At 52.7% G+C, this 26,960-nt stretch overlaps 4 protein-coding genes across 4 annotated transcripts; 2 read left to right on the top strand and 2 right to left on the bottom strand.

The window, feature by feature from the left end:
• Nucleotides 1-1,393: 1,393 nt before the first annotated feature.
• BU26DRAFT_435430 (nonribosomal peptide synthetase-like protein 2) lies at nucleotides 1,394-17,651 on the bottom strand (the record flags this gene model as incomplete). Its single annotated transcript, XM_033824130.1, has 3 exons — nucleotides 1,394-1,543; nucleotides 1,599-13,522; nucleotides 13,577-17,651. The coding sequence occupies 3 exons, from the start codon at nucleotides 17,649-17,651 to the stop codon at nucleotides 1,394-1,396; spliced, it is 16,149 nt and encodes a 5,382-aa protein (XP_033679125.1).
• Nucleotides 17,652-19,922: 2,271 nt separating this feature from the next.
• BU26DRAFT_94337 (uncharacterized protein) lies at nucleotides 19,923-22,289 on the top strand. Its single transcript, XM_033836525.1, has 4 exons — nucleotides 19,923-20,006; nucleotides 20,058-21,017; nucleotides 21,064-21,610; nucleotides 21,676-22,289. The coding sequence occupies exons 2-4, from the start codon at nucleotides 20,095-20,097 to the stop codon at nucleotides 21,796-21,798; spliced, it is 1,593 nt and encodes a 530-aa protein (XP_033679124.1). The 5' UTR covers nucleotides 19,923-20,006; nucleotides 20,058-20,094; the 3' UTR covers nucleotides 21,799-22,289.
• Nucleotides 22,290-22,641: 352 nt separating this feature from the next.
• On the bottom strand, nucleotides 22,642-23,022 carry BU26DRAFT_94403 (uncharacterized protein). Its single transcript, XM_033836528.1, has one exon. It carries the CDS (start codon nucleotides 22,901-22,903, stop codon nucleotides 22,691-22,693), a length of 213 nt encoding a protein of 70 aa, XP_033679123.1. The 5' UTR covers nucleotides 22,904-23,022; the 3' UTR covers nucleotides 22,642-22,690.
• Nucleotides 23,023-23,141: 119 nt separating this feature from the next.
• BU26DRAFT_569122 (kinase-like protein) lies at nucleotides 23,142-26,132 on the top strand (the record flags this gene model as incomplete). Its single annotated transcript, XM_033833849.1, has 7 exons — nucleotides 23,142-23,670; nucleotides 23,735-24,009; nucleotides 24,064-24,423; nucleotides 24,471-24,730; nucleotides 24,779-24,898; nucleotides 24,947-25,305; nucleotides 25,354-26,132. 7 exons carry the CDS (start codon nucleotides 23,142-23,144, stop codon nucleotides 26,130-26,132), a joined length of 2,682 nt encoding a protein of 893 aa, XP_033679122.1.
• Nucleotides 26,133-26,960: the final 828 nt, after the last annotated feature.

Here is a 26,960-nt window from a genome sequence, read left to right as displayed (position 1 = left end):
TAACGTACTTTACAAGTAAACATCTTACACAAGCGAATATCTTAAAAATGCTAAGTATAAAAATTAATAAGTATTTCTTAAATAACTAAGCGAAACCTTAAAACTTTTCTATAAAATTTTAAATATATATAGAACTATACTATATACACCTTCTATTAAATTTATACTATATATTTCTTATTACGTAAGCTAGAAGTAAGTCTTTTTCTAAAAGTAGCTATTCTTAGACTTTAAACCTTATAAGTACTAGTAAACCTATATAATAAACTATAAAACTTTAAATATATATTATATAGTATAGTATAAAGTATTTTATAAGGTTAAGTAGCGTCTAGCTTAGTAATATCTATCTATTTCTAGAAGAAATCTCTAAACTACTTATTAGAGACTCTTTAAGCTAATATCTCTAGTATTACTAAGCTAAATACTATAAAACTTTATAAAAGACTTTATACTATAGTATATTATATATCTTTAAAGTCTTATAGTTTATTATTAAGGTTTACTAGTACTATTAAGATTTAAAATCTAAGAATAGTTACTTTTAGAAAAAGGCTTACTTCTAGCTTACGTAATAAGAAATTTATAGCGTAAATTTAATAGAAGGTGTATATAGTATAGTTCTATATATATCTACAATTTTATAGAAAAATATTAAGGTTTCGCTTAGTTATTTAAGAAATACTTATTAATTTTTCTCTTACTTGGCATTTTTAGAGTGTTCGCTTGTGTAGGGTGTTCGCTTGTAAAGTACGTTAACCTAAAATTCTACAAAGGTTGGTTTTCCATCCAATCTTCTATCTATCTTCTTGCTTTCTCTTATTCACATTCACGCCGAATACCAGGCCTCGATCTCAATCCTCTCAACAAATGACAAGACCTAGGGAATACGGCCGCTGAGGCGAGTACACGCTCTAACACAGAACAGGCTAGGGGGCGTAAGGGACGTTAAGAACGAAGGCTTTTCGGAGAATCTTTCCAGGGCCAAACGTTAGGTGCGCTGAGTCGAAAAGTACGTTGTGCTTTAGCATGCCGCTTGCTTCATGCGGTTGCCTCGAGTCGGCCAAACCGTGGTTTCCGCTCTGGCCAAACCACTGCCCACGTCTTCTTCAAAGTTAGTTGGACGTATGTTTCCGCATATATAACAAAAAGCACATATCAGATTCAGCACCGGAAAGAGACTGCTGAAGGTCTTCAGGCTCCAATATGCGCAACACATACACAAGAAACACACCAAATATATCGGTGAATGCTGCCGGAATGTAACTTGAATACAACAGAGAACTCCGCCAACGCACGCCGGAACTCCTAATTCTATGGGAATGTACAAATACCTCACTCTAGACCTTCCAAACTCCGTATTAAACCGTAACGAGCTACGCCGTCGCTCATCTCATTCCATGCTCTTGACTAGACTCTCCAGCTCCAATCTAATATCCTCCACCAACTTCTCGCCCTCATCTAAACTGACCATCTCCTCAAGAGCAAAGACTCCAACATCCAATGCACCATCCCGAACCGCAGCTTCGACGTCGACAGCGTGCTACAATTTCATTAGCTCATCCACCATCAATCCAACCAATGCGATCGAGACTTACCAGATACGCTCCGTCCATAATCTTATCCGCGAACGCCTCTGGAGCTTCAAATCCGCCATGCTGCATCTCCGTGACTTTACCGACTTCTTCACTCCACTGCCCCGTCTGAGTGGATTTGATAGCATTATCATCGGACGCTCGCTCCTGTTCGGCATGCGGAAGCTTGAGGAAATTGACAAAAGTGTCGATCTTCACACCCGCCCACTCTTTTACCTCCCACAAGCTGACTGAAGCATTTTCCAGGCTGCTAATCTCCTGTATATCGTACTGTATCTGAGCAGCAACATCGATAATATCCGTCTCGCGCGGTGCTGACACACGTAGAGGAATGACGTTGACGGTGGGAATAGCGGCTTGAGCAATACCATGGATGGGAAGCGAGCGGTTGGCCAGGTAGATACAGATCACGACGTCTTGGCCTGTGGGCGTGGAGGTGAGGACTGCATAGTGCTTTGCGTAGACAGCGAGGAAGAGGGATTGCGTGGTTATGCCGTGCTTGCGGGCAATTGTGTCGAGCGAGGAGACGTGGGGCAGGAGACCTGGTTTGAAGATTTCGATCTTGGATGTTGGTGGTGACGTGGGTTGACGGAGGTGACGTTGCTCAACCCCCTTCAGGTAGTTTTTCCAGAATGCCTTGCGCTTCTCAAGGGTCGACGAGGCACAGGTGGTGGTTATGAGTTTGCTGAAGGTGTTGGAAGATTGGGGGATATCTACGCCCTTGCAGAAATCTTGCAGCTGCTGCATTAGGAGAGGGAGACTGACGCCGTCGTAGAGAGCGTGATGGATCTTTAGTCTCAAGTACCACCCCGTGGATGATTTGGCGATGAAGAGGTGAGCATAAGGTTGCTTCAACGCTTGTTCACTCATGGCCTTCTCTAGCTGTTCGCCTTCCCGGTGAGTGACTTCCCGCACTATCGTTTTAGTCATGTGTAGCACCACTTGTACGTAGGGGATGCGCTTCTCCTGTGTAGCAACAAAGGCGGTACGGAGTATGGGGTTCGTGGCCACAAGCTTTTGCCATGCCTTATGCAGTGTATCGAAGGACACAGCTCCGTCGACTTGGTAAGTGAACTCCGGATAAAAGAGGGCGCCGCCTGAGTTGAGCCACACCGAAAGCATGTAGGCCTGTCCGGCAGATGCAGGTAGAATCCGCTCAACATCCGACTCGTTGATACCGGCCTTGCGCAGCATTTCCGCTCGGCCTACTCCCACCACGGCCTCTTCAAGGACGGCTGTGGTATCGTCGGAGTCTTCATCAAGGCTTGGAGCACGTCTCTCCACCATTTGCGCCATCTTCTCAATAGTGCCAGCCTTGAGCATCTCGCCGACGCTGAGAATGATTCCACCCTTGCGGAGAAGCGAGGAAACCTTGATGGCGCTAATGGAATCAAGACCTATATGGAAGAGTGTCATGCTAGTTGTGATCTCCCCTTTGGGAGTTTTGGAGACGAAGGCCAACACTTCGCGGATAGCCTTAGCCGTCGGGGACTCGAAGCGCGTTGTTGCCTCCGTTTCGCTTTCAGATTCGCCATCCGGTTCTTCGGTCCGTTCGTTTTTACAAGCCGGTAAACCGCAAATTGATGTCCCTTCGGAGGTGAACGCGATAGTCGGAGTATCCGGTTGATCCATAACGCTCCCCAGTACCTGATCCAGCCTATCCAGCAGCTCTTGCGCTCCTCCTTCGTCAAAGACCTCTTTGACGGCACATCGCCAGACCAGCTCTCCACCTACGACTTCCATCTCCACGCAAACCGGATACTCAACATCGCTATGGCCTTCTACGCTTTCATACAATGTCACTTCCTCTCCTGGACCGTCCTCCATGCGCTTCTGGTAGATGAAGAGGCTCTCAAATAATGGCCCTTGCACACCTGCTAAACTAAGCGCTTTCCGAAGCGGGAAGTGCTGCCACAGTTTGATGTTCATGAGATTTTCCTGTACATATTGCAGCATATCCCGAAGATTCCCGTGGAGTATCGTACGGATAGCGACGGTGTTCATTGTTGGGAAGAGAATCTTGGCCCTTTCGTCGTCGTCCCGGCCGGAAAGTACTGACCCAAAGGTCACGTCGAGCGTCTGAGTGTATGAGGCCAGCACCAAAGCGTACACTGTTTGGCCAATTGTCTGAAGCGTGACATTGTTCTTTCTGGCGAATGAGATGATGTCACGCAGGCCAATAATGCTTCCTTGCTCTTTCCGGTGGACAGCCTGTTGATCCTCGGCTTCGGCACGGGAGCGTCGTGGGAAAGTGCTCGATTTCGCGTCAGACAGATAGTCGCGCCAAAAGGCTGTCGCGTCTGAACCAGATGTTGACAGAATTCCAACAAGAGCGGGCTCGTACCCTGGACGAGGCTTGAAACGTCCTGCGTACGCTTTGTTGACGTCGGCGTGTAGGAGCCCTAGCGACCATCCGTCATACAGGGCGTGGGCGATCGACAGCACGATATACGCCTGGCTCGGTGATCCGATGAGACGAACGTGGAACAACGGCGCAGCAATAGATTGCTTTGTCGCTTCCTCGCGGATACTTTCGAATATAGTAGGGAAGTCAGGCTCTACATTAAGTTCGATTGACTTCCAGAAGGCTTGTGGCGACTGGTGGATAACCTGAGCAAATGAGAAATCGAATCCAGGATCGTCGACCTCAATGAAGGACGTCCTCAGGATCGGCGACTTCGCAACAACCGTAGTCCACGCCTTCCGCAGCTTCTCAAAGTCGGTGCCCAGGGCCAACTTTAAGACGTCATGGTTGTAGTATCTGGTATATGCCGATGCTCTCATCTCTGCGACCATCGCTTCTTGGAGTGGTGTCAACGGCAGAATTCTCTCAACACCTTCAGTAAGTCCCTGGCGCTGAAGGAAACTTTCTAGTCTTCTCTTGTGTGATTTGAAGATCATATCCGAGTGCCCTTGGAACCACTTAGGCTTGTCGTTTACAATGTGCTGCATCATGTTGGAGATGCCGAAACCGCGGACAATTCCGCTGACGGGAAGGTTAACGCCTCTTTTCTTCAGCATTGACGATAGCTTGATGGCGTCGATGCTGTCTAGGCCAAGTTCAAAGATGGACGTATCTTCATTGACATTGGCGACATCGGCATCTGCAAGGCTGGCAATCTCGCGCCTTATGATGTCGGCATGGCCAGTCCACTCGAAGTCTTTGGTACCATCGAGAGAGCTCAAAGTAGGGGCGTCGTCCCGGTATGTTGGGATTTCGGGGGGTTCGTCTCCATTCGCGAGTTGTGTCTCAAGGACTGCGTCAGGGTCATTCAATGCCTCTCGTAGGGCTTGCTCATAACAATTCAACAACTGGTTCGAGGACTCTTCGTCTGAAACATGCCCCTGGGCGACTAATGTCAGCTTCAACGTCGCACGCCTCTGCTCGACCTCGATGGCTAGCGGATAGTCCGCGTCAGCAACTCCGTCCAATAGCTCCCAGATATCGTTCTTCAACCACTCTTCCTCGACATCAGTAGCCTGATAAACAAACAGAGCATCGAACAGCGGTTGACTTCGGCCTCGGTTGCACCACTTCATGATGTCTCTGAGTGGGGTATGTTGATAAGGATGGGCGGCGACATTAAAGTCGTGGGTCCTTTTAATTAGGGAAGCCCATGTATCGCGCTGCTGTGGGCGGCAATGGTAGGGTATCGTATTGAAAAGAGGCCCAATAACCCGATGTGCGCCTTCGAAGTCGATGCTGCGCCCCGAGACTACCACGCCCAATGTGATAGCGCTCTTTAGTCGTCTATGCAGAACGCTCATCCAGCATGCTTGTGTGATCGCTTGCGCGGTGACATTGAGTTTACGTCTGACGGCTTCAAAAGCTTGCAGGTCGCCGACCTCACGAGCGATGGTCGGAGGTGGCGAAGCATCATTTGACCGATCGTTGAGCGGTGGAAATGGCCTGAAAGCATTTCCCGCAAGATGCTTCAGCCAAAACTCTTTAGCGCCGTCAACCAGCCGAAGCGGGCCGAACGACAAAGCAGACTGAAAGGGTATACCAGCATCAATGCCGCGGTCGTGGTACGAATTCCAAACATACTTGAATATCAGACCAACGCTGTTGCCGTCGTAGAGCGCGTGGAAGAGGTGAACAACCATAATCTTGCGGTTCGGGGTCTCCAACAGCATGAGCTCCAGAGGCCTCTGGACATTCGTCTGATTAGACTGCACCCAGTCTTTCCTCCGCTTTACCAGATAATGGTCTAGCGTGTCGTCCTGCTCGAGGTCGACGTTCTCAAAGTGGAGACGCGTTATACGAAGTGCGATCTGCATGAAACCGTCGTCGGTATTGACAAAAACGGTTCGCAATATCTGAATTGACCTAAACACACGTTCCCATGCGTCTTGCAATCGGTCCCGATCCACGTCTTTGCTCAGCTTAAAGCGGAAAGTGTTGAAGTATAGACCGCGGTCGCTCTCGAGAGATCTCGCGATCATTCCCTGCTGAAGTGGGGTACAAGGAGCAAGAGCTTCGATCTGTCGCGTGTCGATGAAGAGCGTTTCCGCGACCGCTCTTCTGTGGCGATGCTGAGCTGCGGTAATCGCTTGTTGCGCGACTACGATCGATGCGCGATCGTTCACACCAGAGGTTTTGCTGGAAAGGGCCTTGCCCAATCGGCGGATTGTAGCGTTATTCATGATCACGGAGGCTGAAGCTTTCGTAAAGCCGGCCTGCTTTAGCGCCCTCGATACGCCAATGACCGAGATAGAGTCCATGCCCAACTCGAAGAAGCTGGTATCTTTGCTGACGCCGACTTCGATCTCCAAAGCCTCCTGGAGAACATCCCTGATTTTCTCTTCCTGCTTTGACCACTTCTCACACTTCGCTCCGGATGCAGAGAGTCGTTGCAGATCATTAGCGGACAGAGTAGCGTACATCTCCCGGAGCCTTTTCCCATCAGCCTTATTGTTGGCAGACAGTGGCATCGCAGTGAGAGGGACGAAGTGAGATGGTATCATGTAAGGAGGTAGTTTCTCAAGACAGGCATTCTTTGCTCTCTGTATGTCGCTCGTCCGCGATAGCACAATCTCGGATTGTTTTTTTCCGGATTCGGTCGCGATGAAAGAAACCAGTTGTTCCTTCTGTTGCTTCGGGTGTTTCAGGATCAGTGTGGCGACGTCTGCTAAGGGTCCAGATTGTTTGATGACAGAGTTTATTTCTCCGATCTCGAGCCGCTGCCCACGCAGTTTGACTTGGTCATCGACTCGTCCCAGGAACTCGAAGGTACCGTCGTGCAAGATCCTCACGAGATCCCCAGTTCGATATACTCTCTCATCAAAGCGGCCGAGATGAGGAAAGCGCTGCGAAGTCAAGTCAGGGCAGTTCAGATAGCCCTTTCCGACGAGCTTCCCAGACACACAAAGCTCGCCTACTCCTCCCCTTAAAACTGGAACATCCGAGCCCGGCTGCAGAACGTACGACCCTACGTTGTCGAACTGGGAACCAATATTAGATGGCTTGCCGTTCGCTGGAACGCGAGGATACATCGTCACCCCGATAGTCGCTTCTGTCGGGCCATAGCCATTGTAGATGACACCTTTCGGGCCCCAAACGTCCAGAATCTCTTGCTTCAGGCTCTCACCACCGGTAATGAACACACCCTTGCAGAGATTGGGCGCATCATTGGGATGCAAGATGCGAGCCAGACTCGGAGTTAGATCGATATGAGTGATGCCTAGCCTTCTAATTGACGTCGCAAGGTCTTCAAAAATAAGATCTCGTGGCGCGGAGACGACGCAGATCCCGACTGACCAGCTCCAATACTGCTCGAGCACTGAGACATCGAAATGGAAGGAAGCGAACTGGAGCCAGCGAGAGTTCTCATCCCAGCGTCCGGCGAACAGGCGTTGGAACGAGAGAAGCGCCTGGACTGCGTTTTCATGGGTGAGCTCACAGCCTTTCGGCGTGCCGGTGGTGCCAGATGTGTAAAGGCAATAGCTGCGATCCTGAGTATTGATGTCGCGTTCCAAAGAAGGTTCTGATGCAGGTGCGGATCGCCAGTTCGTTTCGTCTAGATTGACGACTCGTACGATGTCTCTTTGGATGTCGGTCGACTGTGCCTTCATGGACAGAACAATTTTAGCGCTGGCATCTTGAATGATGAACTCTTTACGTGCGCTTGGCGCCCCAGGATCGAGTGCTACAAATGCACATCCGGTCTTCAATATCCCTAACATAGCAAAGGAGGCCTCGGGGCACTTGTCAAAGCACACTCCAACTAATTCTCCGGGCTGGACTCTGTGAGAAATGAGGAGATGGGCGATTTTGTTCCCTTCTTCGACTAGTTCAGCGTAGGTCCACGTGCTGATAGTGGAATTGTCATTGCGCAACGCTGTAGCAAACTCGAGGGCTACGCGATCAGGATGCTTGCGTGCAGTAAACTCGACTAGCTCGTGTAGCAATCCGGTTTGGCAGGGTAGTATAGGTTCCTTCGCTGGTGTAACAGAATAGAGAGACTGGCTATTGGAAACATCGGCGGCAAAAGAGGCATCCGAGAAGATGATGTACTGAAGCAGATGATCGAGCTGATCAAGCATCATTTTCGCTTGCTCCTGTGGCACAATATGTGGCAAGAAGGTGAGTCGATACTCAAGCCTCCTATTCTTCGGCTCCAGTTCAATCGACATCGGGTACTCGATGGTTGCTTTCTCATCAACTACGGTCCACATGTCGTTCTCGCTGCCACCACCAACCAGCTTCTGAAACGCGAATATGGTATCAAACAGTGGCTCGTTCGGCTGGCCTATCAGTCGCTGTATCTCCTTGAGTGGCGTGAACTGATGCTGCTGGATTTCGGCGTTCAGCTTCAGAACTTGCCTTATAATCTCATCCTTGCCGTCTGAGATCCTGCATATGAAAGGCACGGTGGTGATGCAGGGGAAAACCGCAGATTTTGCGGCATCGAAGTTTCGCCCAGATAACACAACTCCGAATGTGGCCGAAGGCTCGCCCGTGTAGGCAGAGAGCAACACCGCCCAGCTGGCCATACCGGCCGCCTGCAGACTGATGTTCGCTTTTCGGCATCCCGCGCCGAGATCTGCAAGAGCCTTCGAGGCCACTTTAGTAATGACAACGGCCGGTTCTGGGTCATATCGCAGCGGTGACAGATTGGGGAGCCTGGTCATCGTAACACCTTCTCCCAGTCGCCTCCAGAATTCGTTCCGTTGGGCATCCTCTTCGGTGCTGAAGCGTATAATGGTAGCAATAACCGAATCCAACGGTGCTGCGGTCCCGAGGAAATTGTCCTCATAGGCAGCTGTGATATCGTTGAAGATAAGGCGTAAGCTCTGCGCATCAAATAGAGCGTGTAGCAAAGCCAAGTCCAGGTATGCCGCGTCACCTTGCTCCACAATCCTAATACACCAAGGTGGCCGTTGTAGTTGCTTTGCTGCCTTTTGCTGCGATGTCTCGAGCCACTCTTTGACAGTAAGACTTGGCTGTGCATCCGCATCCCATGAAAATCTAACGGCTTCCGGAGCGTAATGGATCATGACGAAAGGGTTGTTGCTGTCTTTGACATGGGCGAAACCAGTGCGTAATATACGGTGCTTCCGGACAACCTTGGACCACGCGTCCCTTAGTCGTGCTATGTCGATCCCAGGCTGCAGCCTCAACCTGAGGTAATTGAAGTACATAGCACCATCCCTTGCAACGAACTGCGAGAGCATGCCGTTCTGGAGAGGCGTACAAGGTCGGAGCCCTTCAACGTCTTGGTATTTGAGGTTGCAGGTACTCATCACAGCCGCCCTATGTTTTCCCTCAAATGATTCAAAGTCGAAAGCGGCAGCACGTGACGGCCGTAGTGTGCTAGGCTCTTCGAGGTATGCTGCGAGATCTTTGCAATTCATGTGCTTCATAACATCTGACGCAGTGACATGAAGATCTTGCCTACGCAAAGCGCCCGCTATCTGTACCGCGCTGATGCTGTCAAGGCCGAGCTGGTAGATGGAAGTAGTCGGTAATATGGCCTCGGCTGGAACTTGCGAAAGCGTCGAAAAGATATGTCGGACTGTGCTTTCAATCTCGGTCCAAACGTGCTTCAGACCCTCTTGCGCGGCCTCGTCTGTCACGATCCTGCTGTCTTCCGATTCCGCGAACATCTTTGCAAGACCCTTCTTATCGACTTTGCCGGCCAGTGATTTTGGGATCTTGTCGATGAAGACGTAGAAATGAGGCACCATGTACGATGGCAGCTGGCTCACTGCCGCTTCTTTTGCCTTGGCCCTCAGCTCAGACCGCGCATCTTCATCAATTGGACCTCGAGTTGCCAGGAAAGAAACAAGCTGGTCTTTGGCGCTGCCCTCGGTCCTCAGGATTTGCGTGGTCGTAGCGGAAACGCGGTCATCGCAAGCCTGCAACACATGGCTTATCTCCCCCAACTCGACCCGTAGCCCTCTAATCTTTACTTGGTCGTCTGCTCGGCCGAGAAATTCGAAATTGCCGTCACTCAACATACGGACCATGTCACCACTTCTATAGAACCTCTGCCCACATTTTTGCACGAACCTCTCGTCCGTGAGCGCGTCCTTTCCAAAGTAACCCCTAGCGAGCTGTGCACCACCTATGTACAGCTCCCCGACACAAAGAACGGGAACAGGTCGATCGCCTTGAGGTGGGAAGACCGCGAAAGATGTTGTAGGGAACGGTTTTCCAATGACAGAAGTCTTGACAGCCTTCCTTACAGGAAAGATGGTGGTGCAAAACGCAGCCTCGGTCGGTCCGTATGAGTTCACGCACGCACCATTCCATTCTTGGACCACTTCTGGTGACATCGCTTCACCGATGCAGTACAACCATTTGACACCTGGGACGTCGGCTTTGGAGAGGGAAGCGGCTACCGACGGCGTAAGATCCAAAAGGTCAGCGTCGAGAACATTGATGGCGTCGGTGAGATTGTTCAGCATTATTTCCTGCTCCGCGGCGCATAGTGCAAAGCCGAAGCTCCAAGCCAGGAAGCAGTCGTAGTAGCACATGTCGAAACTGATAGCGGCATACTGCAGAAGCCTTGAATTAGGAGACCATGGGATCAGTGACCTTGAACTTTCGATTGTCTGAATGGGGGAGCGGTGCTCCATGCCGACTGCTTTGGGTACGCCAGTTGAGCCAGACGTATAAAGGCAATAAGCCAGGTTTGTTGGTCGTAGGGTCTCAGTAGCAGGGTTGTCCTTGGAGTGAGGCGGTAGATTGCCAACATTGAGCACAAACATGTCCTTAGACCAGTGCAAGGCATCCTCCATACAAAGCATGGCTCTCGGACGAAGCTCCGAGAGCATGAATCGCTTTCTTGCCTCTGGTAGATCTGGGTGCATGGGCGAGAAGGCTGCGCCGGCCTTGAGGACGCCGAGAACGCTTGCATAGAACTCCGGGCTTTTTCCGATGTGGATCGGGACAATATCTTCAGGTTTGACACCATGCTGGATGAGAGCATGAGCTATTTGGTTTGCCCTCTCGTTCAAGGCTTTGAAGGTCAATGCAGTCCTCTCACGATCTGCGTGGAGGAAGTCAAGGGCAAGACCGTGTGGCCGCAAAACTGCGTTACGTTCGAATCCAGAGTGTAACAACCCAGGTGCACATGAAGCGAGCTGGCTGAAGCACAAGTTGGAATGCGCGAGCAGCCCACTAGGGAAGCTAACAGTGTCTCTGGCACGCGCATTAGGGAAGGATATGATAGACCGTAAGATGTTGTCGAAGACAATTGCTAGTGAATCCGCGTCGCTTTTCAAGAGGATAGAGTCTTGGTAGTGGAGGACAAGTCTTATGTCGTTCTTCCCTTCGCCTGGAAATATCTCGCAGACGACGGGAAAGTCCATCTCGCCGGTGTCCTCCTCCAGGCGCCAGATCGAAGGATCGAGGGGCATGCTTGGCTGCTGAAGGATGACCAGTGTATCGAACAGTCGCCCCTTATCTTTGAGTGCCTTAGCTTGGATCCGCCGAAGAGGCGTCAACTGAAAGGGTAACGAATCAATGTTGTGAGAGTGAAGTCGCTTGCAGAGGCTGAAATTCGTCGCTGCGAAGTCGAAGTCGAGGCGGACCGGAAGAGTATTGAAGCATGGTGCGACGAGGCGGTCTAAGTCTTCTTCAGACACAATGCGCCCGCTAACCACATTACCAAAGCATATGTCGTCTTCTCCCAGGCATAAGGACAAAAGTTTCGCCCAGGAAGCATGGATCAATGACAGGAGTGAAATAGACGTCGCTTGGCAGAAGGTTTGAGCTTCGCCGAGAGTCGATTCTAATGCCCTTTCGGTGGCAAAGGACCTTCCGGTGGACCTGCGAGTTTGACCCGAGAGATTCGGGAACAAGGTGGGTTCGAAGTTAGCCAGGGAAGTGGACCAGAATCGATCGGCAGCCTGGAAATCCTGAGATAGCAAGTGTTGTAGAAAGCGGCCATACGGTACTACAGGTGGCAATTTGCTTCCAGCATAGATCTGTTGTATTTCATTGAGTAGGGTCGAGATTGCGATCCCATCGTAGAGAGCGTGATGGCAACAGAAGATCAGCTTCGCCACAGTCCCCGTCTCTTGGATCGCCAACCGAATAGGAGGCTCATGTGACTTAATCAGACCAGCGAGTGCTTCTTTTGAATATGTGGTTGGACTCTCCGTCACTTCTAACTGATCCCACTGCACTGCTTCATGACTGAGAACGACCTGGGCAAAGGCGTACCGCGGATCATTAGTCGGCACGAAAGCAGTTCGCAATATATCATGCCGTTCGACCATCAACGCCCAGCAACCCTTCAGACGAGACACATCACCGTTGATTTGGAATACCATGGTGTTGCAGTAGGATGATACCGAGGATGAGGGGCTCGACAGCATTGCTTCTTGTAGCGGGGTGCAGGGCAAGATTCTCAGTACCCGCCGCATGCCTCGTCTCTTGAATTCTGAACGGATCTGAGCTATCTGATCTGATCGGAAGTCGTTGGTACGAGCCAATTCGCCATCTCTTAGCGGATTGTTAGGTTGTGATTCTCTTGCAACGACCGAAGACAATCGCTCCACAGTAGGGTGCTTAAGAATGGCAGACACAGGTACATGTCCTTGACCGGCATCTCGGAGCGCTTTTGCAAGGCGTATTGCGGAAACCGAATCGAGGCCTAGGTTGAAGAAAGACGAAGCTCGTCCGATGCCTTGCACTGGTATGTCCAGTGTTTGTGCCAAGATTTCCGCTAGCTTCTGCTCCAATCCAGGGGAGGCTTTGGAACCGCTCTCTGTGTCGTAGCTGGATGCCGCAGAATCTAAGTATTCTCTGGAGAATGCGTCAAATGTGGTGCGAAGAAGATGCTTGTCAGTCTTTGCCTGAGTAGTCATGGGAATCCGCGTGATAGGTATGAGGTGCGTTGGAACCGTGTACGACGGAAGTTGTAGTGAGAGCGACTCAAAAAGCTCAAGGATTATCGACCGGACTTCCTGTGATGGCACCGGCTTGAATTCTGTCGAAGCAATCTTTTTCGGAACCCAGAAGGTGACAAGTCTCTGAGCGCTATGGTCATACTGAATCAGCACGGTAGCTGCGTCCTGGACTGCGGTATTGTCGAGCACAATAGACGTAATCTCTCCAAGTTCGACCCGCTGACCACGAACTTTGACCTGATCATCAAGTCGGCCGGTGAAGAGGATCGAGTCATCTGGAAGCAAAACGCCCATATCGCCGGATCGGTAAATGCGCCCGTATGTGGGATGGTTGATGAATTTCTCGGCATTTAGCTCAGGTCTCTTGAGGTAGCCACGGAACACCTGCGACCCTCCGAAACAAAGCTCGCCAATGGCACCGCGAGGTACCATAGAGTCCTTTCCAGGGTTCAGCACAAAGGCCGAGGTATTACTGAATGGCGGTCCAATATTGTTGATTAGATCCTCTGCTGTCACATAAGGACGCATCGTGCAAATATTCGTGGTTTCCGAGGGCCCGTACCCTATCCAGCTGTCAGTGAAAAGCAGCAGCCAGAGGGGGGCGGGGGTTTGGATACCTTGGAATAACCCTTTCCCCACCCATTTCCGTCGCACGTTTTCAGTAAGCGCCTCTCCAGCGGTAACCAGGAACTTGACCTTTGGCACCCGGCTCGGATTAACTAAGCCAGCGACGGTTGGCGTTAAGGACAGATGCGTAATATCCAAGCAGTCGATGGCAGCCTCGAAGTTGTAGAAAAGGTCGTCTTTCGTTGCTGTGCATAAGCACATACCGACATACCAGGAGAAAAACATCTCAAACACCGAGACATCGAAAGCCTGAGAACAAGCTTGCAGCATTCGCGCGTCGCCCGCAACCGGATACACCGAAGAAAGGTATTCGAGGTTGCTCATAAGGTTTCCCTGTGTGACTAGAACACCCTTCGGTTTTCCTGTGCTGCCGGAGGTGAAGACGGCATAAGCGAGATACGACTCATCGTATGGAATACTCAGGTTCTGATCCGAGTGTTGTGACAAATCCAGCCTGTCAAGCTCGAGGACGGTCCACAGCCCTTGCCGGATTGATGTAGATGTTAGAGACTGGCTAATGCAGACTGCCACCTCTGCATCGACTAGTATCCTTTTCACTCTGTCAGGCGGCGTATCCGGAGCAATAGGCAAATAGCCAGAGCCGACTTTCAGAACAGCGAGTATCGAGACATAGAGGTCGATTGATTTGTCCATGAGAACACAAACGAGCTGGTTCTGGCCTACCCCATGTTCGACTAGGGCGCGGGCCAGCTGGTTTGCGCGGGCATTCAATGAGCCGTATGTAAGCTTCCGTTGAGGGCGCATGGTTCCGTCGACTAGCGCACCGAAGATCAACGCCTCCCTTTCTGGGGTGTTCAACGCCCACTTCTCGACAGTATAAGAGGGGCCATGCCGGGCACCCTCTTGTTTTGGAGTCGGATTCGCGATCGAGAGCGATGGCGTGCTGAAGCACCTTTCAATATCGACCACGTTGCCAGCAACATTACGGAGAAAATGCCGAGCGACCTGATCGACTTGATGAGCGAGATGCCTGATCTGGCTTTCTGGGATGGTAGAAGGATCGTAAGTTATCCGGTAGTTGACTGCATCGTGGTCGGGTTCGAATTCAAGTGTTACCTTGGACTCGAGGTCATCCGCGCTGTCCACAATCCTCACCGCAGAGGACCATTCATCGGCAGAGACAAGGGTTTGCTGCCAGACAAAGAGTACATCGAAAAGCCGTTCTCTGGGACGCAGATTACAGACTTTTGTGATGTCTCGCAAGGGTACACTGCAGTGCTGTAGCATATCTCGGTTTGCCTTTTGGGTTTTGTACAGAATGTCTCTAATGATGGAGCATTCTGAAAAATCTAGACGAAATGGAAGAGACACTATACAAGGTCCAATGATGCGTTCCACATGGGTGACTGGAATGGTTCTGCCCGACGTGACGGTTCCAATCACCACATCGGGGGAGCCAAGATACAAGCCACAAATGTAAGCTACGGCAGCCTGGAAAAAGACCTGAGGATTGACCGTATGTATCTTGGCGCATGCAAACAGAGATCGGGCGTCGACTATGGATTTGCCCCGGATTGAGCAAAGACCATCAGTTCTTACCGTCCTGCCGTTGAAGTTTGGTAGTGGAGTTGGATGGTAGTCGCGGAGCAGATCGGCCCAATACGCTTTGCTTGTTGCAGATTCTGGTGCACACTTTGTTCGACGGTAGTACTCTACTACCTTACGGAAATGAGGTCGAGGTATGAGTGCACGTCCGTTGATTAGGTCGGCGAGATCGCGTAGAAGTAGGTCGAAGGACCAACCATCGTACAAAGCGTGATGGATTTGGAAAAGAAGTCGTGTTGTTTTTCCTCTCGTCAGCGCCTGAATAGTTAACGGCCGCAATAGGGACTCAACGGAGCCGAGAGAATATGCTTTCGAAAAGCTAGTGACCTCCTGAATTGCAGAGCGACTGAGACTTCTCCATACGACCTGAGCAAAGGACTCGGACGCCCCTGTAACGGTGAAGAAGCCAGATCGCAGCGTCTCATTCTTCTGAGCGAGAGTGTCCGAGAACTCTCGAATCTGCTGGAGTGTGTGCGGCTGCAGAAGTTCAACCTCAACCCAGTTGCAGTACGCACTAGGTCTAGCCGTAGTCTCCGCAAGCATTGCCTCCTGCAATGGAGTACAAGGTAGTATGTCGGAAATTTCGACTTTGTCGTCTAGAAACACGGGGATGTCCTTGTGGAAATGCTGAGGGAGTTTCAGACTTGCATTCGGCCTGTAAAAATCCCGCTTCTCTTTGCTCTTGCATAGGGCGATGAGCTCCCTAACGTTCAAGGCAGAAAGGACGTCCACGGCCCCAACAACGTAGCCTTGTTCACGCAGCGAGGAAGCGAGGTGGATAGACCGCAATGAGTCTAGTCCCATGGAACCAAGGTTCGTATCTAGCGATAAGTCTCCGCCCAGACTATCGTGGACGGCGTTCAGGATGGAAACATCAGCGTTGTCGCTTGGTCGAGGCCCCGCAATCTTGTTTTGGCGTCGCTGATGCAGATGCAGCGCTTCTAAGGCTTTCTTATCAATCTTTCCAGATGCAAGCTGTGGCATTTGCTGAAGGAATACGACTTCGGCCGGTACCATGTAGGTGGGTAGCCACCGCTTGCAGATCTCTGTCACCGTTAGGCTCGAGACGTCGTGAGAGCCGACGGCACAAAATGCCACCAGGGTGTTGTCAATTACCATGACAGCAACGGCCTGACAAGAGTCCAGCTTCGCGAGAATTGACTCAATCTCTCCAAGCTCAACTCGTTGACCTCTGATTTTGACTTGACCGGACACGATACGCCCCAAGCATTCCAAAGTCCCGTCCGAGCGCAGCCGAGCTTTGTCGCCAGTCCGATAGAGACGACCATATCCCGAATGCTCGATGAACGATGATGCTGTTAGCTCCGAGCGATTCAGATATCCTTCTGCAATTTGAAGGCCCCCAAGCACAAGTTCACCGTCTTCGCCGGTGGGTAACACTTTGATTGCTGTCGAGGAGCTCCCTTCTAGTGTAGGAGCAACAATCAGAACTGAGACGGTGTCCAAAGGGAATCCGATATTTCCCACAGGAGCTTCACTAGAGAAGGCGGGCTGCAGAGTGCAATGAATCGCAGCTTCGGTAGGCCCATACATGCCCCAGAGGACACTCTCCCTGGATGAGTTCCCGCCGAACTCGTCTATGACGCGCCGAGTAAGCATCTCGCCTATGGTGAGTAAAAGGTTCAATCGAGGTACACTCTCGCGTCCCCTTAGCAAGTTGCTGACCACCGTGGGCGTGAGTTCAGCGCCATCGACACTCATCGTATTGATGACACCGGGTAAATCGTCCAGCATCTCAGCACGTGTGCACCCAACTAAAGTACATCCTCTGTAGAGAGGAAAGAAGATTTCGAAGATAGAGACATCGAACGTCGGAGCTGCGAATTGCAGAAAGCGAGCGAAGCGTGGTATATGTCGGTCGTGAGCCAACAGGCTTTGGGTGACGGCGCGGTGAGACACACCTACAGCCTTTGGTAGCCCAGTCGAGCCCGAGGTGTATAGGACGTAGGCTAAATCGGAGGAGCGTATACGGTGCCCCTTTTCGCGCGGGGAACTGGTGCCTTCCGGTAGCTCCTGGTCGGCGAGAATAACTTGGACGCCTGCTGTTGCTGGTATTTTCGCTTTGTGTGCGGCATTGGTAATGATGAGGTCTGCCGATACATCTTTGAGGATGAAGTCCAGTCGATCCTCGGGAGTATCCAAGCCTATGGGGCAGAATGCTCTGCCTGCCTTCAGGATGGCCAGTAAGGAGACGTAGAGTTCCGGAGATTGTGGTAGTAGCACCGGTACCACGGCAGAGGCATCTTTCAGCCTTGCCACGGCTTGAGCGATCGTGTCCGCGAGGACGTCGCTCGAAGCATGCAGTGCCTCATAGGTGAGCCTCCGCCTCTTTAATCCATCTTCCAGGAAATCGATGGCAGTATCCGTGCCCCCTGATGAAGGCCTGACCAGTTCATGCAGGAGATTAGGTCCATCTATTGATTTGGGATGCCTGTTGAGGATGGACAGCCCAGGGATCGCTGCACGATCTTGAAGCATTTCGCGATTTCCGATTCGGTAAGATGCAGATGAAGGTCGCAAACGACGCAAGGAGAAGTTGTGGTGTGTTTCCGACGTCGCTTTGTGCCAGAACAGCTTGAGAGGAGGAATGTCTGCCTCTATACAGGTCGCTCCCAGGGGTTGTCAGATATTGCATGCTCGTGGGACCAGCGAGTGATGAGAAACAGCGATTCACTGATTGGCTGGTGGTCCACAACAGTGTACGGTTTGCTTTTGCAGCGGATTTTTACGAGGTAGGCGTACACGTGATGGTCTGTTAACTCGATATCCTGGAATGGCGCGTCGTTGTTGGTCGAGGGCTGGTAAGGCGTGTACGGGCCGCCAGCGTGGGAGAGTCGAAGTGGGCGGACAAAAGGCAAGGCATCAGGGCGTAATGGTTGGCTGCTGGACGACAGCGAGGGTCAAGCGGGCGTGTAGGTGCGGGAGTGTGTTCGACGAAGCTGTCTGTTGCGGCTTCCGGGGTGGTGTAGTTCGCCTCGCGCTCCTGCCGGAAGGCCATGAATGGAGACGTAATCCAAGCTAGACCGGAAGTACGTCTTATCAGATCTACTATGTAATGGAGACGGAGCAGACATGGCTAGCGGAGGAGAGTTGGACAGCGACAAGACAGGACTGACCTGTGCGAGAAATGGACGCCGACTCCGATGGGACGAAGCGCGTCTCCGCGTGCTCTGCTCTTGCCCGGGTGCGAGGATGGCAGGTGCGATGGCCGCGATGACTCGCATAACGACTACGCCGGCCCATGCCTCATCCAGCCTGCCTCCCAACTCTTCCGCCCCTCGCTGCACCATCCCACGCCAATAGTTCTCCTTTGTCAGAGCTCGTCGCTGGTGTTGTCGTTTGTAGCTCGGTCCACCGTCGACGCGCCCCGCGCTCCAAGAGCGGTCTTCTCCGCCGACTTCGGACGCAGCTCGAAGCCCGTTGTTAGCGACGCGAGCGTCACCTCGGACAGTCAGACCATCTGATAATGCAGCAATCTTGGAACCCTGTAGGCATCGCAGCCCACAGCCAACCACCAGCTCGCTCGGAGCGGCACGACGGATCAGATAACTCAATCCATCCTTTGCACGGGCAGGTCAATAGCCGCAGCTGGCCGCTGTGGACATCACCCCCCAGAAACGACGACTATCCTTGTCGAGCGGGATCCCACGATTAGACAAGTTGCCGTATGGCTCTCGGCTCCCGCAGAGCATGACACCATGACACCATGACACCATGACACCATGACACCATGACACCCTTAAGCAACATCTCCTTCTCATCGCTGTTCACAATTGGCGTCCTCACCAGAAACTGTTCAATTCTGTATCACCAGCCCTTTACCCTGTCCGGCAACCTTGGAACTCTATTGCAAGAAGCTAGCTTTCTGTCTTTAGCACCGGAAGATAGCGCGGAAAATATATGGAACCCACTCCATCCGCAAAAGCCTCAGCCGGCTACCGTCCCAAGCTTCTGCAACACGCGGGAAGGTCTGAAGCCACAGGCATCATCATCTCATCTGCACCGTGGGATCAACGGTGAGGCGTGCTAGCCGTGCATGGCAGGAGCACCGCCAACGCCCTGCCTGGGCACCTGGGGTGGTGGAGCTGCTCCTGTAAAACCGAGCCGGCTCCGAAATCGCTCGAAAAAGTCAATCTAATCTGATCAATCACGACTGACAGCTTCCCCACCGCCAAGGCCCCTCCGACATCATCCTGCCCTCGCGCTGTAGCAAAAGCAAAGGGTTGCGGGGCAGCTGGAAAATTTTTGCTTCCGTCGCCCGCTCTCAGGCGGTCTTTCGCGCCGACGACACTATCAGATCCGGTGATTAGATTTGAGGATCCCTACGTCGACCTACATGCCAATCCCCAGCTGGCGCACGCGAGAGCCGGTTGCGGTCATATCAGACGGAAGCCAGGGACCAGGTCAGGGACTATCGTACCATCGTCTCCTGAGAACCCTGCAGTATGGCACAGATATTTGCAGCGGTAGTGGAGGGCACAGGATTCGGGACCTCCCGGCGTGCTACAAGAATAGCGAGCGCCATCAACACCACTTAGGTCTGGCGAGCGGCCGCTGATATCTCTGCTACATCCACTCCCCGTCGCTCTTCTTTCACTGACCGTGGGTTGACACGTGTAAGTCGCAACATTTCACTATTGCAGATTAGGGTTTGTTTAGAGCTTACTTGCAGGACGTCATTATTAGCCATGTAACGAGTCACTAACTGTTTGCTTTAGATTTCGCCCTTGACCGTGGAGCGCGTCTTTATTCATCCAGACACAGCGGCGTCACGCCATCACAGTGACCATCGACAGCTGTCCTCGTCATCCGGGGCTCAGAACGTGGCTGCGAGTGAGCAAACACTAGGTGCCACGACCGACATGCGTTTACTAACAGCCACAGGCTTCCTAGCCCATCCCGTCCATATCCTCTCGAAACCATGACACCTCACGCTGACTCTCCAATGGACACCTCAGACAGCCGCTCTCTCGCAGTCCAAGAGGCCTTCACAAGCTTCGCGACAAATGGTTTCGACGAAACCCACATTCCCGGCTTCGGGAACCGGTCGCACCTTCGATATACACCGGAAGATGAACTGCACGACTTGGTCTGTGTGGGATTCGGTCCGGCGTCGCTGGCCATCGCGGTTGCGCTACATGATGCTTTGGACGGAACGGACCCGTCTTTGGATATGCCTAGTCTCCAGAACCGGCCACCGAGGGTCGCCTTCCTAGAGAAGCAACCCCAATTTGCATGGCATGCAGGAATGCTCCTCCCGGGAGCAAGGATGCAAATTACATTTATGAAGGACATGGCAACTCTGCGGAACCCGCGTAGCGAATTCACCTTCCTCAACTATCTCTTCCAAAAAGACCGACTTGTAGAATTTACCAACCTGAACACGTTTCTGCCGCAGAGGGTGGAATATGAAGATTACATGAAGTGGTGCGCGTGCTGGTTTGAAGAGGTGGTCCAGTACGACCAGGAAGTCGTGAAGGTCATGCCAGAGAGGTCACCCAGCGGGGACGGCGAGATCGCGTCATTCACGGTTGTTTCGCAGAATCTGCAGACTGGCAAGATGGAGACTCGAAGGACGAAGCATGTCGTGATCGCGGCCGGAGGTAGACCGAACCTCCCTCCGCCATTCCCTAGCAACCACCCAAAGGTCATTCACTCCTCAAAGTTCTCGTACATATCGACCGAGATACTCCCGGATTTTCAGCGTCCATACAATGTCGCTGTAGTTGGAAATGGGCAGAGCGCAGCAGAGATTTTCGACTTCTTGCACGCTCATTATCCGAATGCGCGGACCTGGTTGCTGATCAAAGGAGGCGCTCTTCGACCCAGCGACGACTCGCCTTTGTAAGTTTGCCATGTCGCCAATGTAATGCATTACTGACGCTCTAAGCGTCAATGAAATCTTCAACCCGGGCAGGGTGGAGAGCACCTTTAACCGCGACCCCGAGCTCCGCAGCTGCACCATCAAAGAAGATCGCAATACGAACTACGGTGTCGTGCGTCTGAATCTGATCGAGCACATATATGAGACTCTTTACCTTCAAAGGATCCGATATGGAAACTCTCCGGAAGCAGAAGAGCAATGGCCACACCGAGTCATGCCGCATCGCTGCGTTACCGAGGTTCAGGACTCGCCCGTCGTCAAAGGCGGCATCCGTCTGTTCGTAAGGGACCAAAGTCCGCTGTATCTGTCCGATGCACCGAATGCCCAAGAAGGATCAGAGATCTTGGACGTTGACGCTGTATTCGTAGCCACGGGTTACCATCGCGACCTCCACGAGACGCTGCTGAAGGATGCTCGACACCTGATGCCGGGAGGCGACTTGAAAGACGCAAAATGGCAGGTACAGCGCGATTACAGCGTGCACTTTGCGGACAAGCACGTTAGCGAGGACGCCGGAGTATGGCTGCAGGGATGCTGCGAGAGCACGCATGGCGTACGTTTCTGCCCCATCTATTAATCCAAGATGCAATTTCCGTCGCTAACGCATATTTCCGGCAGTTGAGCGATACTCTGCTTTCCATTTTGGCTACCCGCGCAGGCCAGATGGTGAAATCTATCTTTGGGAAGAGTGGGGATTGGGATGGGATTGATGCGCTGGGTTACGAGGAGCTGCGTAACTAGGCGTGGATGTCGTTGCGGTGCTACGTCAGCTGCAAGGTCCGTTGGACGTGGCGGTGCGGGAGCGCGTAGGTTGTCTAGTTTCTCATTGTCTTGTCTCAAGCCGTATCTTCTCACTTTCGACTGTTTTTGGAAGACGGTGTTTCGAAGGTGGTGTGTTGGGTCACGCTAGTTAACGGTCCCGGAGAGAGGCTGGACGAGACGGAACAGTGATGAAGAAGCTGTCCCCCTGAAACGTTTCTACGCCTTGTTCGATGAATCACCGACGATTCCTCTCTCGAGCCTCATGCCCGAAGTGCCTGTTTTGAGCAGAGCCGAAACCCCAGGCTGCGGAGGGATGCTGAAAGCGACAGCCTGAGCTGACGGCAACCGTCGATGCCGCCGCCACACAGAGGCCTAAAACTCAGTATAATGCCTTGCGCACGTATAGATGCTAGCCGTGGTCTATAGCGGTAGTGTTTATAATTCAATGCTGTCAAGTACTCTCTGGGGTGGTTGGCGAAGAGCCTCGTTGCCGCGCAGTTTACACTGCTAAAGACAAACTCTCATCGCTTCCCAGGAGACCTGCCAAGAGACCAAGCGTCTACTCGCATGTCCGCTCTCGCAAGAGACACGAAGGCGAAGGTAAAGGCAACTGCTTCCTGTCTGCACGGCCGGGCGTTGGGTGCATCCAGAGCGAGCCCAATGACCGTGTGGCTTAGATGTCGCCCAGCGTTGTTTCTGCGGGACTCAATAAACATTTTGGCCGCGCAGAGCATATTGCGTATGAGACCAGTGAAGAGCGCGAATTGGCAGTAATTCAACAGGTCCTGCGTGTGGCTGTGGAGACGTGGGTGCGAGTGCAAGGTGACCGAATCCGGAATAGCCCGCTTTCAGGTGGTCGTTGGCGCATCACTCAGCCAGCACCAGCAGCAGCCCAAACCGACCTGACGCTACATTTTTCCTCACCTCTCACGCTTCTTCCTCGCCCTCCGCGCACGCTTCGGTGCAGCGCCAATCTCTCGCTCCTCGGCCCTGCCGCCGCCTCACGTTTCCGCCGCAGTCTGACGCAGCCGCCGCTCGTGGCACGCACGGTAACCTCAACCCCCGCAGACGTACATGCACCCATCGCCAGACCTTCTCGAGTCCCACGCACGCACGTCTCGCGCTGTCGCTCGACCGCTGACGCCCTCTTTTCACCAGTCTCCGCTATCTACGCCCCGATTCCTCCTCGCCGTTGCCCTCTTCCTCGACCCGCGGCGCAATTCGGAATGCACTGCTTGAATTAACTGCGTCACAGCTGAGCCGGCTGTTTACCAACCCCCTCGACTCCTCCGCGCCGTTTCCTCCAGAAACCGCCCAGCGCCATGGATCAGCAGTGGACTACCTACTCCGAGCCGCCCGCTGCGAGCCGCCAGGCGCGGTATGCTCCACACAACATGACCACCCCCCAGCAACACCAGCGAGACCCGAATCTACCACCGCAGATCAAGCAGGACCCATATGCTTCCCCCGCGGCGCCCTCGCGGACGAACTCAATGGCGCTGGCCTCGCCCGGCGGGCCCCACACCCGCGGCCCAGAATACAATGACGGAGACGGCGATGTGCCCATGGAGGATGCAGACCCGTACAAGCCCAAGTACGGCACGACGCGTCCGAACCACCAGCACAGGCACTCGCAGCAGTTTCTGCAGCAGGTGCAACAGGAGGAGAGCACAGCCGCGCGGCGATATTCGCCCATGAACCTGTCGCCGACGTCACCGTACAGCGGCAGCACGCAGCAAGGCGGGCAGAACTACACGAGCTTCTCGCCGCAGACTCAGGGCAGCAACCGGCAGAGTCCGACGAGGAACAACCCCTACATCTCGCCGCCGAACAGCTATTATTCTCCGCCAAGTAGGTTGTCCAGCATCTTTGGCCCTGTTATTAAGCGCCCACATGCTGATTCACATGCTTGCAGCTTCTCGGCCGCACGCGCCCCAACTACCGCCCATCCAGTCCAACATGAGCCCCGAGAGCTTCTACCCGCAATCAGCGACTGCGCAACTCAACGCCGTGTACAACAGAGAGGCGCGGTCACCGCGCACCACGAACCCAAATCCTCCGCAGCTGCCCCCGATAGGGCGGGGACCCGTCCCGAAGTTCGACAAGTGCACGAACACTGCCGAGCTGAATGCGCAAATCAACCAACAGCCGCCATTCCGCCGCGCTCATCCTGAAGGAGGCTTTATTAGCGTGGGTAGCCTTGCCTCGACCTTGGAGGAATATGCTGACCATGTGGTAAATTAGCCCCTGCAAGCCTTAACGACGCATCTGCCCGCAACGTACAGGATATGCAATCCCAACTTCAAGTACGAGTCGTCCCGCAACCCGCGCCGAGTCCTCACGAAACCGAGCAAAGGAGTGAAGAACGATGGGTACGACAACGAAGACAGCGATTACATCCTCTACGTCAACGACATCCTTGGTTCAGAAGACGCAGGGCATAAGAACAGGTACTTGATACTGGATGTACTCGGCCAAGGTACTTTTGGGCAGGTCGTGAAGTGCCAGAATCTCAAGACGCAAGAGGTGGTCGCGGTTAAGGTCATCAAGAACAGGACCGCATACTTCAACCAGAGTATGATGGAAGTGTCGGTTCTTGACCTGGTTCGTGCTCCAGTCCCAATGTCGTAGCGTAGCTAACGGTTATGCAGTTGAACAAGCAGATGGACAAGAACGACGATCACCACTTGCTGCGACTGAAGGACACATTCATCCACAGGCAGCATCTCTGCTTGGTGTTCGAACTCCTCAGCGTTAATCTGTACGAATTGATCAAGCAGAATCAGTTCCGCGGGCTATCGACGACCTTGGTCCGCGTATTCGCACAGCAGCTGCTTAACGGCCTTGCTTTGCTGGGCAAAGCGAAACTGATACACTGCGATCTGAAACCCGAGAACATCCTACTCAAGAAGTCAGTCCCACTCATGGTTTTCCGTCCAACTTTCTAACCTTCGCGTAGCCTCGAAAGTCCAATCATCAAGATTATCGACTTCGGATCTGCGTGTGACGAGCGACAAACGGTATATACGTATATCCAATCGCGGTTTTACCGTTCACCCGAAGTGCTATTGGGTTTGCCGTAAGTCTAACAGAACCCTTTGCTAATACCAAGCTAAGTGAGGCTCAGATACTCAGCAGCGATCGATATGTGGTCACTCGGCTGCATCGTGGTCGAACTGTTCCTAGGCCTGCCGCTCTTTCCCGGCTCATCTGAATATAACCAGGTCGCTCGAATCACGGAAATGCTTGGTCTGCCGCCGACATGGATGCTCGAAATGGGAAAGCAGTCTGGCGAATTCTTCGAGAAAACGCACGACGAATACGGACGAAGAACCTACCGCCTAAAGTCGATGGAGCAGTACTCCAGAGAGCATGGGACAAAGGAGCAACCGAGCAAGAAGTACTTCTCTGCTACCACTCTGCCCGAGATCATTAAGAACTACCCAATGCCTCGGAAAAACATGAAAGCAAACGAGATTGAGCGAGGTAAGCCAGACAACTACTTCGATACTATCCTGTTCTGACATAGTCTAGAAATGCAAAATCGGCAAGCATTCATCGATTTCGCTCAAGGATTGCTGAACCTCAACCCGCTCGAGCGATGGACTCCTAATCAAGCAAAATTACACCCGTTCATCACGCAGCAGAAGTTCACTGGGCCATTCGTGCCGCCCATGACGATGCGGTCAGGATCCAGCAGATCTCCTGCTCCAGGTGTACAGGAGCAGCAGCGGTACGAGGGCCTAAGCAAACAACGAGCACAGGCGCAGCAAGCTGCCGCAGCACAGCAGCAAGCACAACAGGCGGCACAGACTGCCGCGTATGCTAATATGCAAATGAATCAGTATGCCGCCCAGAGTCCGCACCCCCAAGCGCCAAACATGTACAATAGCATGTACAGCCCGAACCATCAGGGCGCCCCTCCACCGTACCCCGCACAGCCTACCTATGGCCAGCAGATGGGGATGATGCAGCCACAACAACGACAGTACAACCAGCCTCAGAATTTGTATGCACAAGCTACAACACGCGCTGGAAGACAACGGGCATCTACGATGGATCAACAACAATCTGGAATCCCTCCGGCATTGCAGAGGGTCATAAGTCACCTGGACCCGAACCAACCGATTCGTCTGCAGCCATCTCCGGCGTATTATCCGCCACCACCAGATGGTGCACCGGAAAGTGCAAGCAGCGCCCGAAGAAGGGGTTCCCGGGCCGGAGGGCATGGCCAGCGAGAACCGAGGAATTTCATCCGGAACTTGGAGGATAGGACTCTCGAGGAGGGTTTCATGAATCAGCATTGGCAATGACGCGGCAAGCTTTAAGCTCTGTATCTTTTCTTGGGTCGGTCGATCCACGGAAGCTCTTCATCAACACAAGCGGCCTCCACCGTCACCAAGTCGAGAGTCCCCCAGATTTCGTACTCTTGGTTCGGCGCCGATTCGGACATGGGCACCATTGAGTCGCATGTATAGGCCCACAGATCTCGGCCACGGGGGTGAAAACAGTCATTCGACAAAGGATGGTCCGTTCACCCGGGATCAAATTGCATCATTTTCGTTCCACTCGTGGTTCCTATATTTTTCTTGACCTGACGGCGGACCGCCAGCTTAGCATGACGGGCGGGGTGGGATGGAAAAGGATGGAAAGGGATGTTGAGCAAAATGACTCAATGGCCCCAAATGGTTGAATGCCCAGTTTCAAGGGTTGGTGGAGTATATGAGACTTGGATGCTGACGGAAGGGGTCTCTCGGCTTACTGAAATGACTGAGGTGATGAATCGCACGAGAGAGTGGAAGGCGAGTGTACTTTTAGTAGCATTGATATCGCATGGGCGCGTTGCATTGCGCGACGGCAAAGTCTCGCAATGTCTTGTCTGCTTGACTTGAGCGGTGAGAGGCGTTGAGAGGGTCAGTGCGCCTTTCAAGTCAATGAATAGGCAACGGTTTCAGGATCTCATCAGGATTTCCTAACTTGGATGCTCTAGAAGTGGTGGCCTGCGTCCCAGGACGACGCCCACGCCAAGTGACCCTGAATTTCACAGCGCGTCCATGCCAAAGAGCGCATCATCCGTACCACGAGAAATGGGGATGAGGCAAGTGTGACTCTTACTGAGTCCTCATCTCCCCATCTCCCAT

This window comes from Trematosphaeria pertusa (genome assembly GCF_010094035.1).
Source record: "Trematosphaeria pertusa strain CBS 122368 unplaced genomic scaffold BU26scaffold_15, whole genome shotgun sequence".
Classification (NCBI taxonomy): domain Eukaryota; kingdom Fungi; phylum Ascomycota; class Dothideomycetes; order Pleosporales; family Trematosphaeriaceae; genus Trematosphaeria; species Trematosphaeria pertusa.
Note: the sequence above shows the minus strand (reverse complement) of the source record. Positions and strands in the feature narration are given on the sequence as shown.